Source organism: Aegilops tauschii, chromosome 7, assembly GCF_002575655.3.
Source record: "Aegilops tauschii subsp. strangulata cultivar AL8/78 chromosome 7, Aet v6.0, whole genome shotgun sequence".
Lineage (NCBI taxonomy): Eukaryota > Viridiplantae > Streptophyta > Magnoliopsida > Poales > Poaceae > Aegilops > Aegilops tauschii.
Genome location: NC_053041.3, coordinates 62,049,602 through 62,064,929, shown reverse-complemented (window position 1 = coordinate 62,064,929; position 15,328 = coordinate 62,049,602). Strand labels below are relative to the sequence as shown.

General features: G+C 43.7%; 1 protein-coding gene and 2 non-coding genes across 3 annotated transcripts; 1 reads left to right on the top strand and 2 right to left on the bottom strand.

Moving 5' to 3' along the window:
- Positions 1–3,785: 3,785 nt before the first annotated feature.
- On the top strand, positions 3,786–3,858 carry TRNAA-AGC (transfer RNA alanine (anticodon AGC)). The gene has a single exon. It is a non-coding gene; the product is annotated as a tRNA-Ala (tRNA).
- A 500-nt stretch (positions 3,859–4,358) lies between these two features.
- LOC109761754 (uncharacterized) lies at positions 4,359–6,168 on the bottom strand. Its single transcript, XM_020320578.4, has 2 exons — positions 5,750–6,168; positions 4,359–4,680 (listed from the first exon to the last, which is right to left on the bottom strand). The coding sequence occupies exons 1-2, from the start codon at positions 6,063–6,065 to the stop codon at positions 4,637–4,639; spliced, it is 360 nt and encodes a 119-aa protein (XP_020176167.1). The 5' UTR covers positions 6,066–6,168; the 3' UTR covers positions 4,359–4,636.
- A 1,188-nt stretch (positions 6,169–7,356) lies between these two features.
- Positions 7,357–7,516, bottom strand: LOC120970212 (U1 spliceosomal RNA). The gene has a single exon (XR_005764943.2). It is a non-coding gene; the product is annotated as a U1 spliceosomal RNA (small nuclear RNA).
- Between the last annotated feature and the right edge of the window lie 7,812 nt (positions 7,517–15,328).

Here is a 15,328-nt window from a genome sequence, read left to right as displayed (position 1 = left end):
ATAATAGAAAGCTTTTCCCCATTTGCATGGTTATGTGGATCTTTTCTTATGCATGGTGACTAAATTCCATTGTTTATTCATCTATGATTTTCCATAATCAATCATGACCACTCTTGGTGAGTCCAAGTACCTAGTCGAAATATGATACCTTGGGGGTGTGCCCATACGTCATTCACCTGACAAGATCCCTTCATCTTGTGTCCCGCTACGCTAGAGTAGGCATTCCAAGGGAATAAGGACGTGTGCGCTATGTTAGAGATCTTATGGTTACGGAGATATTTGCCCTCAATCACAAGATCACATGATTCGCATCGTGCCCGCTAAAGGCAACTACCGGATTATCGACCCTGGCCTACCTACATAAAGGAAGGACAAGGCCTCGCTAGAGGGACATCTCATTGAGTGAGGAGAGCCTCGTAACCTAGAACAAAATACCAATTCTACACTATTGTAATCGTAGCATCAACTAATAAAGTTCGATGGGCAAAATGTATGGCTTATTCCCAACCGGGGTCATGAACCTGGGTAAAACCAATCGTGTCAACTTTGTCGCCGACTAAGTTCCCTTCTGCACCACCACTCTCTCTACTTTCATACGTGACTACATATCTATCATAATATCGGTAGTGCATTAATCATCAACAAGCACCTGTATACACCATATGATACCAAGTGCATTGCATGTGAGCGTATCAAATGATCAGATCATTTGTATGTAGAAGTAGTAGAATCGACAGTATCCATATGTTCGTCGATAATTACTATAAACAATAATATTTCAACACAAAATGCATAGCATGCATACAATGTTAAAATAACATTGAACACATCATAATTTGTAAGACACATTTGACCACCAAAATACCAAGAATGAATGTCGAAGTTTCTGTAAATTTGATTACCTAATCATACACTAAGATTGTTATTAAGATATTTGTTTAAGCATACGCTCAAGGGATCTCTACTATGATATTTAATAATATTAATGTATACACTATCACACACAACAACATATGCACTGTGTAATTGATGCGATTGTCGAAAATAGTTCAAGGAGCATTTTTATTACAAAATACAACTTCTATTTCGCACAAAACATGTATTACATTACAAATGCATAACAAAGCACAATATAACTAATATTTAGCAATAATGTTTATGTGTGAAACTAAGCTTACTCATTAAGAGCGTAGCATCACTAAAAAAAGTATAAAAGATTTGTACAAATTATATTTATTTTAATCATTCTCGGCTATGTAATGTCTTAGAGTGCCCATGATCTTCACCAATGCATCGAATATTTTTGTGATGCTACTGGAGTTTGTAGGGGCGAAAATTCAATATGGCTCATACTACCATATGGTACCATTATCTGAGCAATTTGTCTCCTCCCTATACTCCCTTGCCCTATATGCGTCTAGGAGGTGCTGAGCGTCATATCCATCGATGGGAAGAGACCTGGAAATCATCCTTTTGGAGTCTAAGAGCTTGAATAAAATTCCTCGATCTGTGTCATGGTTTCATTCCCTTGTTCTAATTGCTACTCTTTCTGTTGTTTGTTCGATTTTCTCGCAGTCTCGACAGTGCACATTCTTTGAATGGCAGGACACCTACTCCGCTGTGATGGATTTCGTCCGCGACCGCCTCCCGCTTGCTTTCTTGTCCCCTGCTTTTGTAGGATATCAACAGTAGCCAGCAGAACTGACGGCAAGATGCACCTGGCCCCATCAGCGCTCCTACTCATCCCCCGAGTATGCATACCAACAGGCCCCAGCGAGATCCACTTCCAACTGAGAACTGTCAAGGATCGTTCTCAAGGCCACGAATCTGATGGGTTTTCTTATGTTGTTGGGCATGTGTGTCCTCATCGTGGGGTTGGTTTATGTCTACTGATTCGTCGGGTATCTTTTGAGAAAACTTCTGGATCATGGTCCAATTACGAGGTTGCAAGAGGACCACCGGTCCAACACCAGAACGCAACGACATCCCCTCGCTTCGTGTGAGTCTACCCCAACCACCAAGGTGATATACATACGCCATACTATACGTGCACCGTGCTTTTCTCCTGATATGCGCCAATTTCCATGGCTCGGTCCATCTAACAGACCAGATAATATGACCATATGCAGGTATGACCCATATCGTCGCTTCCGCCAGGGGGGGTGTTAAAACTATTGTGTTCTTAATATTTCCTCAACCTCGCGGCTCCTTCGACTGTACATGGAGATTTAATCATGGATCCAAAGTATATTCAATGCAGACGATAGATGTATTATGTGCTCTAAGAAAAGAGTCATGTAACACAACTCAGCAATTCTTGATCATTCTAATCTTACATCGGTTAATAACATTAGTTATGCACAATGCAGGTCTCTTTCCATTCGGCGGCTGAACTTAGGTAAAATGAATGTGTCACCTTCATCGGTAAGTAATTCCCATTCAGGTATCACCTATCTATCTAATTTCAGACATGACTACATATTGATCATGAGATCGCTGCTGGATTAATCGTCGACATTTGATACCAACCATGGGGCCCAACAGAACAAGTCCATGAAGATAACTACAACTTTGCTCGACATTGCCCACAATCATCTTTATGGAGATGTTGGGCAGCTTGCTGGGAAACTCACCACCTTGGATTCGGTAGATAGGACTAACTCTGAATGCCCTGATGATCTTTCTATGCCTTAGATGACCCTTTATGTGGGATAGTCTTCGTAGCAAAGAAGGCCAGAACCAAGTAACAAGAAGAAACGATTGGGGCAATCTGCATCGGATAGGGCGGTGGCATATGGAAATAAGTCATCATCCCCGAAGGAGAATTTGGAGTAGTTGGAGAAGGAGGTGTGAGTAGAGAAAGAGCATCGGGAAGCCGTCGTGACCCAAGTATCTCAGACTTTGTTTGTGCATGACAAAGCACTGGAAGAGCGTATTCCTGCCTCCTTCAAGAAGCTTGGCCCTTCATCCAGTAGTTGAAAGCAAAGGTGAAGGTTGTGTGTACCAATGATCGTCACACCCCCACAGTATGCAAGACAATTCTGTGAGTCCCTGACTCCTCGAGCTGGCCGCATTCGGGAGACCGGAGCCCTTATTACCTAAGGGGCAAGTTGACCAACCAAAAGAGGCGACGGCCATTCTCGTCATCGCATAGATCCGTAGGAAGCTCATGCAACTTCAACTCATGCCGACGAGGTTGCTCCTTGAAGCGACGAATTTATGTTTGTCTAGCGCCGCCAGAAGAACTTTGAACCGCTCCATGGGCGAGGGGCATCGGAGCCCACTCCGTTGAGTGTTTCGACGGGGCCACAGCTCCCAAAGAATCCCTACACATGTCACAACCGTAGAGGCCGTTGGCGGAAATGATCGTGTCATGGACAAATACCTAGTAGCCACCCTCAAGGGGACCGCCCGATAATTGTGGACTCACCTCCCTCGGTCCATCCTCTTGAACTAGTCTGTCGCAAGACCTGGTGCCGTGGACGAACTGATGAGCATCCAGCAAGGGAGCGGCGAGCCGCTTCAATACTCCATCATGTGTCACAACATCATCCCAAGGATCAGAGGCTACTTGGTTATCCGAGCTTTTAGAGGGGGTTTAGCCTCCACTGTGTGCGTCACTGACCTAGCCAAGGCCCGGCCGCACTCGGTAAAGGCTCTCCTCGAGTGGGCATGGAAAGTTATGGACGCGGAAGAAGCCGTCGCCCGTCAAGCTCGTCGTGAACAAGCACCCGAGTTCCTGCATAATGAGATTATTAACGTAGATTAACGATAGCTATCACCAAGGGGATGTAGCTCAGATGGTAGAGCGCTCGCTTAGCATGCGAGAGGTATGGGGATCGATACCCCACTTCTCCAATTATCTTTTTTTTTTCAGATCTGAAAAACATCAGTGAATGCAGTTCCTGGAATGTTGGTCATCCCCAAACGAATGATTTTTTAAACCCAAATTCTCCACCAGTGAATGCAGTTCCTGAAATGTTGGACAACCCCAAACGAACGGATCAATGTTGGGCTGCTTCCACAGTACAAAAAAATTCAGACCAGAGCGATCCTGTGCTTCAGCAAATGTCACCATCTCTAGTAAAGCAACTTCTAGTTCTCAACCAAGTGAACTATGGCAAAATCAGACCAGAGAAGGGCTCCCCTCACAAGCAAGCAAGTGGAGCAAACTATGGTAACACCACAGGGCACTGCAACGTGCCATTTGGCGTGAGAAAAAGCTAAACATCATCAGCATCCAACTGAGTTACCCAACCAAATGATTTCCATTTCTTCAGGAGCTCTAGCTCGGTTTTTGTCTCCAATGCTGAGAGCCCAGAAGAAACACAACAGAACAGAAAAAGAGACGAGAGCAATCGGCACAACCAAAGCCCTATCTGAGCTCAAACGAGAGCTATACATCTCATAATTGTTTGTATGTGAAGGATATTCAGGCAGAAGATATAAGTGCAAGGACAACAACATCTGAGCTTCTACACAAGACTACCTCAGCACTGTTCATTAGCTGCGTATAAAACAGCGCCACAAGGAGGCATGGTTCTTTATATTAGGTCAATGGAAATCATATTTGCAACTCAGTGCAAAGCTACTCTGGACCAGTTCTGCAATTTGACAGCAAGCATTGGGGAAGAGTTCATGTTATTTTTAGGGGAACATGTTCCTCCTCGGCATCCGGGCCTGCAGATTGAAAAGGCAAATGTTATGTCCTGCCATGGTGCATCAATAAATTTACAATATGTAGAACTGCTCGACGAAAACTACACAGCGAACTGTTTGTTCTCCCGATGCTTTTGCTGCCAGCAATGTGCATCGATGTGCTGTGATGCCTTGAGGTTGTTGGCCAAATATAATCCAACAGTTCAAGAAGGCGAATGCTGTGACCTTATATGCAAATTATGGCATGCTTTGGGGATCAGCTCAATTTCAACAGTGGGTCCAACAATATCCACAACTGATGCCAAGAATCAATATGTAAATCCTGTGATCCTACCCTTTTCTTTTGTCCATCATCAGATTAAACAAAGACATGCAAACTTGGACATAATATAATGCATGACAAACACCGAATAGGCCCGAAAATATAAGTTCAAACAGTTCATTTTGTATATTAGGACATAAGCTACGCATTGCATACAGTGAAGCATCTCCTCTAGCATTTCGAGCTACTACTGTTTCATGATGGAAAATGAAGCCTAGAAGGACTATGAAGTCAAAACCAACATGAAATTCCAGCCAAATAATAACATGGACAAAAGAAAACCCTACACAGTTACAGTTCCAGTACATCATTGATTTGTTATCCCCCTGCCCTCCTAAAATGAACACATCACCTCCAATACTAAAACCCATTTTGATGCCTACCACACAGCACCTCCAAATGTGCAGTGCAATGGCTCAATCTCTGTAAATACACTATCCAGTATACGGATAAATGCAGGTCTAACATGCTTCAGAATCAATGTGAACAAAGGATTGGCTGATTAACGATCTACTCCCTCCGTAAACTAATATAAGAGCATTTAGAACATTAAAGTAGTGATCTAAACGCTCTTATATTAGTTTACAGAGGGAGTACAAGCTAAAACATGGCTTCAGCTTTGACTTCAGGTTCAGATTAGCATCAGCCCCAATAAATGTAACCATAAATATGAAGTTTTTTCTTCGAGAAATGACAAATCTGTAGCTACGGCAGCGAGAACCGGTATATCACTGCGGCAGAATCGCGGTAAAGCAGGGAGGTGCATACCTGACGGCTTGGGCGCCGGGACGGCGAGGTCCTCCTCGCCGTAGATGTGGCGGAGGCGGGCGGCAGTGATGGGCGGGGAGGGCATGGCGGCGAGCTTGACGAGCTCCTCCCTCCAGGCCCACATGGTGGAGGACATGGCGGAGTTGGCGGCGCGGAGGGAGGACTTGCGGGCCTCCAGCTCGTCGATCTCGCCCTGCTGCTCCGACGACCGGAACGCCAGCGCCACGAACGAGCCCAGCAGCAGCGCGCTCGTCACCTTCTCCGGGTTCGCCGACAGCTTCGCGCCGATCCCCCGCAGCGCCGCCGCCGCCGCCATCGCTCGATCCCTCGCTCGGTGGCTCTCGTCTGCGCCGCCCAGTAGCCGACTCCGCCGCAGCACCAATGGCACGATTGGGTTGGACCGGCCGCCGCGACCCTAAGCCCGGCCCTTTTTTCCTTGCTGGGCCGTAGACTGGTAGTCGGCGTTTGCGTTGCGTTAAATTCGTACCTCAAAAAAATCACTTTGTCCAAAAAATGCCCTAAAAAAACTTTGTCTCAAAAAAACCCTGCCTAAAAAATATTTATTTCATTTTGTTTCCGAAAAAGCATCCGTATCTCTTATAACAGTTCATCAGACAAACATCCCAAACATAATAAAAAAATACATCGAGATACTTAGACCACCAAACAACCAATACCTGCTAGGACAAGCTGCCGACTGGCCGCTGTCGCCGCTCACCTACCGGAGCCGGCTGACCTTGCCCATAACAGTCGGTAAGTCTTCATGCGCGTGGTCTTAAGGACAGTGCCCTGGAGCCGCAATCATCGTCGTTAAACCCTTGAATCGACCTAAAGTGCCTGACACCATAACTCGCTGTCACCCACGCATGACGAGGAACCCTAACATCATGCCCCAAAGAGACGGGAGGAATGTACGCCGAAGCTCTGTCGATTTCGTCCAGATGGACGAACTAAAGGAGTGTCGCCGTTCACCCGAACGCCGCCTTGCGAGGACTAAAAACCCTAACCTAAATTACTAGCCAAAGCAGAGGCACAAGGGATTCTCCACCCCGCCATCGGCCACTGGAGCGGTGGCCAGAAGGAGGCGAATCCACGGGGGCGCTGGTAGTGCTTGGAGGGGAATTATAAACTCTAGCCATCCATAGGGAAAAGGGTTGGTAATTGATTAGAAAGACGCAAAAAAAACATATCAACCATTGGAGCGGTAGGCGAATCCACATGTTCGCTGTTGGTGCTTGGAGGGGAGTTGTAAACATTAGCCATCGATGGAGAAAAGGGCCGGTAATAATAGATCAGAGATATGAAAAAAAGATATATCTTTTAACTCCTTTTTGGGTAAAAACAAGTGTCCATGTCAAAAAAATCATTTATTAAGAAAAATGTTAATGACCTACATTGGCATGTAAATTGTCATGGAAATTTGTAAGTTTGTGAAAAGCTAAATTTGGTCCTACTGATTTTGCGCCCTCAGCACAAGGACTGGAATGGAAAAGCCTGCAGGGTCATCTCACTGTGCAGCACATCCACCAGGGAGCAGAACAAAATCAAACTAGTACTGCTTGGCAGCAGGCACGGCCAGGGACCAAACTTTAATTTTCAAGAATTGGCAGGGGCCGCGCGAACGCGTACCCCCTCTACCACAAATTACGACGTTCACTCTCCCACTTGGGGAGATGATAAGTCAACGCGCCCACCAAGTGCAATGTGGGCCATTGGCTTAGGCCACGGGCCTTGTTGATCGCCCGTCGACCCCGTCCAGGTAAGTATGGAACAACGTTGCACCTGCCTCTGCTTTTATAGCCAGCTCTCCCGCCCGACGCCCCTCCGCTGGGCGAGGTGGGACTAAAACCACCGAAGCGCAGCAGCCGCGTGCGAGCGCAACCGCAACGGGAGCGCGGTGCAGGACGCTGGTTTCGGTGGGCCAGCGTTCGCTCTATCTGGGCCTGCTGGAAGGACGAGCGATACACAGACTTTGGGCCTCGAGATCAGGCGGACGGCCTGGTGCCGGGTGTTCGTTCCCTCAATCAAAAAAAAAAGAAAGAAAGACTTTGTGCTCGTATTGCTCGCGTGTTCTCTCTGGTACTGCTGCTCAAATAGAAGTGCCCATGTTGACACGATCGATGGCAGAGATCACACAGGGGAAGTCGTGGCCTGTAGAGCTGACATAAGTGCCCATGTTGGCATGTTGCTGACTGCTTCACCGGGCCGGCCGATTTGAAACTTGAAAGTGCTAACAAAAGAACGTGGCTATGCAGGTGCATCGTACTAATCTGATGAGCGTTTTTGACACTAGCTAAATTAGTTTACTTCTGCCATGAAAATGAACCTTGCGCTGTGTTTGGATGTAGGAAAAATTGCTTGGAATTGAATTGGACTGGAAATTCCAAATCCAAGATGGAAAGGAGATGGGCTCCAATTCGAATTCTATTGTTTGGTTGTGCATGAAATTTATTGTTGGAATCACAGGGTAGCACTCAATTCCAATTGTTGTTTGGATATACAAACCATGGAATTGGATGTTTTTTGAGTTTGGACAATATAAACTTCTGTACATATATGAAAAAAAGTATTATGTGTATATTTGAATATATATATATATATATATATATTATTTTACACACATAATAACATTACATGTTCTAAATAAGGTCAAAACAATTAACACAAGTAGAAATAAATATGGAAAATGGAAGCATGACAGAAAATAGTTTAAAGTACCAAGAACACAACACGGATAATAATTTTGATAGTTTATGTCTCTTACACATAGCAAAAGTGGATAGTTTTATGTCTCTTACACATAGCACAAATAGACAGTTCGCAAACAACAAAGTACATAGTAGTCCATCCATCAACTAAACAGGATAGTAACAAACAATCAAAGGTTAAGAGCCATGGCTTCCTTAAGTCCTCGGGTAGCGCCATGAGTGCTTCAAACAAACGCTCATTGACGATCAATTTTCCATAAGCTCTCAGCATATCACTATCCTCCAAATCTGGTACCTTCTTTAGTGCAGCAAGGATTTCTGTTGGAGGAGTCACCTTTGGCATAGGAAGTGGCTCGGTTGTCTTCAAAGCATCATCAAAAGACATCTTCATCTTTCCCATCATGCACAAGATAGCATCCCCAGTGCGTTGCCTCTTAAAGGCACCTCAGGAGCTTCTCCAACAACGGGTTGTCTTGTGGTTCTTGAACACATTCAACTCCTGTCCTAGCACCTGCACCGGTCGCATGATCTTTTGAATATATGGTATTGATAGACTCCCAATTGAGCACTACCTTGTTCCTATAGGCACGTGTGTCCTTGTTAGCCTACACAAAACACACAAATATTTGGAGATGATATTGAAGTTGCAAAAATAACCACAAAATAAGTTTGGTGTTAAGTACCTCCACATATTGAGACCACACTTCGTGACTATCAACCGACACCATGTTCTTTACCCAATCCCATCCAAAGCCACTCTGAGCAAGCATCTTGGTAATGATCTCATACTGCTTGTCAAATGTTTTGATTCTTCCTGTTATGTTTTCCTTCGTAATGTCAACATTACATGTATCCTTGACATGCTTAATGCAAGCATTATACACATGTGGCTTCCAACCATTTTGAGCATGGTCACCATTGTTGCTATTCTCAACAAGGACGGCCAACAATGCAGTGTCCATCTCAGGAGTCCATGTAAGGTAAACTCTACCTTTTTTCCTTTTGTTTCGACCATGCTTCTACAAGTAAAATAAATGAATGTGCATAAAAGTAAGAACAAAAGAGCAAGTACGAGTAAGGTAAAACATATATATTAGTGCGAACAAAAGATGAAGCATTTACAACATATCACACACAAGGCACCATCACAGCCAGCATGCTCCCACACAAAAAATGGCACCATCACCAAGCTAGCACAAAAAAGGCACCATCAGCTAGCTATCTAATCCATCGCTACTTATCTACTCGATCTCTAGTTCTCCATGCGCCACAAGGTACTCATCATACATCTCATCCGCAAATTGCTGCCTAAAATTAGACCATGCATTTGTTTGCTGGACACTTCTAATGAAAGTAGCATCATCTGCAGGTTCAGGAGTCATAGTCGCTAGCTCAGCTTTGACTTCCGGAAGCAACAAATTATCTCTCATATGTTGCCTATCCCTTCCATAGTTGTGTAACACACAACACGCATTAATAAGACAAATCTGTAAATATTTAGTTTATCGTCAAAGAAGGAACACAGGATGGCCCATATGAACAATCAAATGGACATGTGTTACTTGGTCCTCTGTGTCAAAGAACAAGAACGTAAGATGACCCATTTTTTCTTCAACAAGCCAAAGGTTATCTCCACAACATTTCTAGCATGAGCATGGTGCAAGTTATACAACTCTCTTTCATTTTGGGGTTGTTGTTGACTTGCAACCCACTCTTTCAAGTGGTACCGAGTGGGTCTGAATGGAGATAGAAATCCAGGTCCATTGGTACAGCCAGCATAAACAAGATAGTACTTTCCTATTGACAAGTATGTAAGTTAGCTAACAACTAAATATGAGAAATGAAACACAAAGAGAAAGAGTCATACCCTATGGTACAACAAATTCATCTTCGCGATCGATTCTCATTTTTAGCACTCTCGAGTCCGATGCTGAACCCTCCCAACCAGGTAGAACATAGAGAAATTTCATGTTCCAATCAACCACACCTAGCATGTTAGTGGCGATATCTTGGTGCCTATTCCTATACCTCCCTTTGTCAGCAGCATTAACAAACACCGGAATATGACACCCATCTAGTGCTCCAAGTGCATTAGGAAACCACTTTCACTTGTAATCATCAAGAGGGGTGATAGAAGGATCGGGAAGCTTTATAAACTCCCCAGTTAGAGAGAGGATGGCTAGTAACACACTAGAGAAATGCCTACTAATAGTCTCTACAGAATGCTGGTACGTGCCACCCAACATCCTCATTTTATGTCCATGTCCAACAACTTGTAAGAACATAGCAAAATTTTCTTCTACTATCACAAACGTGCTATCTTTGAGACCACACTTCTCACGCAAGATAGCACAAAGATCATGGAAGTTTCTTTTAGTTAAGTGTAGCTTATCATAGCAAGTTGTCTCGGACCCCTCGTAAGTTTGTTTCAATATATACTTCCGATATGCAACCTTTTCCTCATCATCATCGAAGCATCCGAGTTTCCTCGGTGCCCTCTGAGAACTAAGATAAGAAAATGCTAGACATGATATTTCAAAATACTGCTTCGTCAACAATATCCTCTTTCTTTTTCTTCTTTTGTTCTCTTCAGTAATGTAGGCAACCAACTCTTGTTGGGACATGATGAAAAAAGCTACAATGCACACACCATTTATCCATGAATTATTGAAAGGATCGAAGAAGAGGTGTCTAGAGGGGGGGTGATTAGATCCTCAACAAAGAAAATTAGCAATTTTTAAATTCTTCAAGTTAAGGTGGAGTTTTAGCACAAGTTTAAACATTCACAATACATTCCAAGCAAGCATGGCAAGAGTATATGAGCAGCGGAAAGTAAAGCATGCAAGTTGCAAGAAAGTAAAGGGATGAGATTGGAGTGTGCAAACGCAATTGGAGACACGAAGATTTTTGGCGTGGTTCCGATAGGTGGTGCTATCGTACATCCACGTTGATGGAGACTTCAATCCACGAAGAGTAACAGTTGCGCGAGTCCACGGAGGGCTCCACCCACGAAGGGTCCACGAAGAAGCAACCTTGTATATCCCATCATGGCCATCGCCCACGAAGGACTTGGCTCACTAGGGTAGATCTTCACGAAGTAGGCGATCTCCTTGCCCGTACAAACTCCTTGGTTCAACTCCACAATCTTGACGGTGGCTCCCAAGTGACACCTAACCAATCTAGGAGACGCCACTCTCCAAATGGTAATAGATGGTGTGTTGATGATGAACTCCATGCTCTTGTGCTTCAAATGATAGTCTCCCCAACACTCAACTCTCTCTCACATATTTAGATTTGGTGGAAAGATGATTTGAGTGGAAAGCAACTTGGGGAAGGCTAGAGATCAAGATTCTTGTGGTTGGATTGGAATATCTTGGTCTCAACACATGAGTAGGTGGTTCTCTCTCAGAAAATGAATGCTGCCTGGAAGTGTAGGCACGTTCTGATGGCTCTCTCCACGAATGGAGGAAGGGTGGAGGGGTATATATAACCTCCACACAAAATCTAGTCTTTACACACAATTCACCAAACTCGGTGGGACCGAATCGAGAAACTCGGTTAGACCGATTTGGTTCAAAATGTGAACGTTAGAGTTTTTGGTGGGACCGATATGATCAACTCGGTGGGACCGATGTGCTAGGGTTAGGGTAAAACCTCAACTCGGTTTGACCGATTACACAAACTCGGTGAGACCGATTTTGGTAATAAGCAAAACAAAGCTGGTCAAGCAAACTCGGTGGGACCGACTGCATATCTCGGTGAGACCGAGATAATTGCAACAGGCAACAGAGAGTTTGCAAGCCCATCTCGGTGAGACTGAGATCACATCGGTGAGACCGAACTGATTAGGGTTTCTGGCAGTGGCTATGTCAAGTGAACTCGGTGGCGCCGGATAGATTAAATCGGTGGGGCCGAGTTTGACTTTAGGTTTGGGACATATGTGGATATGAGAAGGTGGTTGAGGGCTTTGGAGCATATCACTAAGCACTTTGAGCAAGCAAGCCATTAAGCAACACCTCATCCCCTTTTAATAGTATTGGCTTTCCTATGGACTCAATGTGATCTTGGATCACTAAAATGAAAATGAGTAGCCTTGAGCTTTAGCCAATCTTTGTCCTTAGCATATTGAAGGGGTTCCACATCCTCTTGTCCATGCCACTCCACTGTTGAACTCATCTGAAATATACTTGATAAAAGTATTAGTCCAACAAGAGATATGTTGGCATTAATTACCAAAATCACCCAGGGAGCACTTGTGCTTTCAATTATTCAGAGCATTGATGCATAATAAACCATCACAACAACATGTGTATAAATGAAAAAACAAAATCACGGTACAAACATGAAGTAGGAGTAGATAATATACCTTGACATCACTGAAATTTGAGCTCCTAAATTCCCCTGGGAACCTGCGTAGTTCAAACAAATCATAGTTCAGCAACAATAAGAGAAATATCCAAGACATATGATCATCATCATAAGAGAAATATCAGGGATTAGTCAAAGGCTCATGCCTTGCATGTATCCAAATGGAGTTTCTACTCCAAGTTTGAGGCATCAATAATGTTCAATTCACCTCTCAAACGGCAAAATACTTTCTCATCAAGCGGTTTGGTGAATATATCCGCCAATTGCTTATCGGTACGAACATGCTTAAGATCAATATCTCCTTTAGCAACATGATCTCGAATGAAATGATGACGAACTTCAATATGCTTAGTTCGAGAATGTTGCACGGGATTATGAGCAATCTTAATAGCACTCTCTTGTCATAAAGCAATGGAACATGTTTCACATAGATCCCATAATCTTTAAGAGTTTGGGTCATCCAAAGTATTGAGCACAACATGAACCAGCGGCAATGTATTCCGCTTCGGCGGTGGATAAGGATACCGAGTTTTGTTTCTTGGAGGACCAAGACACAAGTGATCTACCAAGAAATTGACAAGTATCCGAAGTGGACTTTCTATCAACCTTGTCACCAGCATAGTCCGAGTCGGAGTAGCCAACAAGATCAAAAGAGGACCTCTTAGGATACCAAATGCCAAAATTTGGTGTATGAATTAAGTATCTCACTATCCTTTTCACAGCCTTAAATGACATTCTTTGAGGGCCGCTTGATATCGTGCACACATGCACACACTTAGCATAATATCGGGACGAGAGGCACATAGATATAACAATGAATCAATCATAGAGCGGTAAACCTTTTGGTCAACCGATTTGCCATCCTTGGTCAAGTCAAGATGTCCACTAGTAGGCATGGGTGTTTTCATACCTTTGCTTTCTTGCATGTTGAACTTCTTGAATAAGTCCTTGGTATACTTTGTTTGAGAAACAAAGGTTCCCTCCTTAGTTTGCTTGATTTGCAAACCAAGAAAGAACTTGAGTTCACACATCATAGACATCTCAAACTTCTTCGACATTAGCCTTCCAAACTTTTCACTAAAATGAGGGTTAGTCGAACCAAATATGATATCATCAACATAAATTTGGTACACAAATAATTCTCCATTAACCCTTTTAGTAAAAAAAGTGGAATCTATCTTTCCAATCTCAAAGCCTTTTTCAATAAGGAACTTGGTTAAACATTTATACCACGCTCTAGGAGCTTGTTTAAGACCATAGAGAGCTTTGTGAAGTTTGTAAACATGGCCGGGTTTTTTAGGATTAACAAGGCCGGGAGGTTGTTTAACATATACTTCCTCCTCAATTTCACCATTTAGAAAAGCACTTTTAATGTCCATTTGGTACAAGGTAATATCATGGTGATTTGCATAAGCAAGTACGATGCGGATGGACTCAAGTCTAGCAATGGGGGCATATGTCTCACCATAGTCCATACCTTCAACTTGAGTGTAGCCTTGGGCGACGAGACGTGCTTTGTTGCGAATGACTTGTCCATCTTCATCTTGCTTGTTGCAAAACACCAATTTGGTACCAATGATGTTGTGGTTGTTGTCGGGCTTCTCAACCAATGTCAACACTTGGTTCCTCCCAAAGTTGTGTAGCTCTTCGTGCATGGCATTTATCCAATCCGGATCTTCCAATGCTTATTCAACCTTCATAGGTTCAATGCTAGAGATGAATGAATAATGTTCACAAAAATTAGCCAAACGAGTTCTAGAGCGAGTGATTCTCCCGGTTTGGATATCATTGAAGATTTGTTCGACGGGATGGTCTCGTGAAACTCTTGCTCTAACTTGTGAGAGCTTTTGTTTGGGTCGGGGTGGAACATCTTCTTCATCATCTTGTTCTTCCTCTTGGCCTTCTTCGTTGTTGACGTTCTCGTTCTCTTGTCGAGGTGGAGAAGGAGGTTGATGAGGTTCATCTTGGTGTACTTCCTCGTTTTCTTCATCTTGGCGTGTCCCACTTGTGGATGCCTCCGTGTCAACTCTTGGTTCACCTTGTCGTGAGGTAGAAGCTTCCACTTGGACGGACGAGGTACTCTCCTTCACCTCTGTTGGACGAATCTTGCTAATAGGCAAGTCTTGGATTGCTTCCGAAGGGTCTTTGTCTCCTACATCAATTGGCAAGTGCTCTACTTACGAGCCGTTAGATTCATCAAACTTCACATCTACCGTCTCTTCAACCTTTCAGGTGAAATCTATCTATTATATAATTAAGACAAGAGACAAATAAGTCATCACGTTCATCCACATAGATTAAATTATCTCAACCATTATCTTTGGATATAAACGGTTGAGATTTTAAGATGTAAACCTTACATACAAATAATATATAATAAAGCACGGATTGACTCCTTGGGTTCACCGTCACAATACGCTTTCTTCCTGTGAATTTACGCTTTCGGTTTGAATTTAAAATATACTCCACGAGGTGGTACTAATCAGGGGAACCACGTCGTGTG

Bases quoted from the DNA above. Each gene is read 5' to 3' on its own strand.
- LOC109761754 (XM_020320578.4), bottom strand. From the start codon at position 6,065: ATGGCGGCGGCGGCGGCGCTGCGGGGGATCGGCGCGAAGCTGTCGGCG. The intron at 4,681-5,749 runs GTATGCACCTCC...TTCAATCTGCAG, and splicing joins CCCGGCGCCCAAGCCGTCAG to GCCCGGATGCCGAGGAGGAA.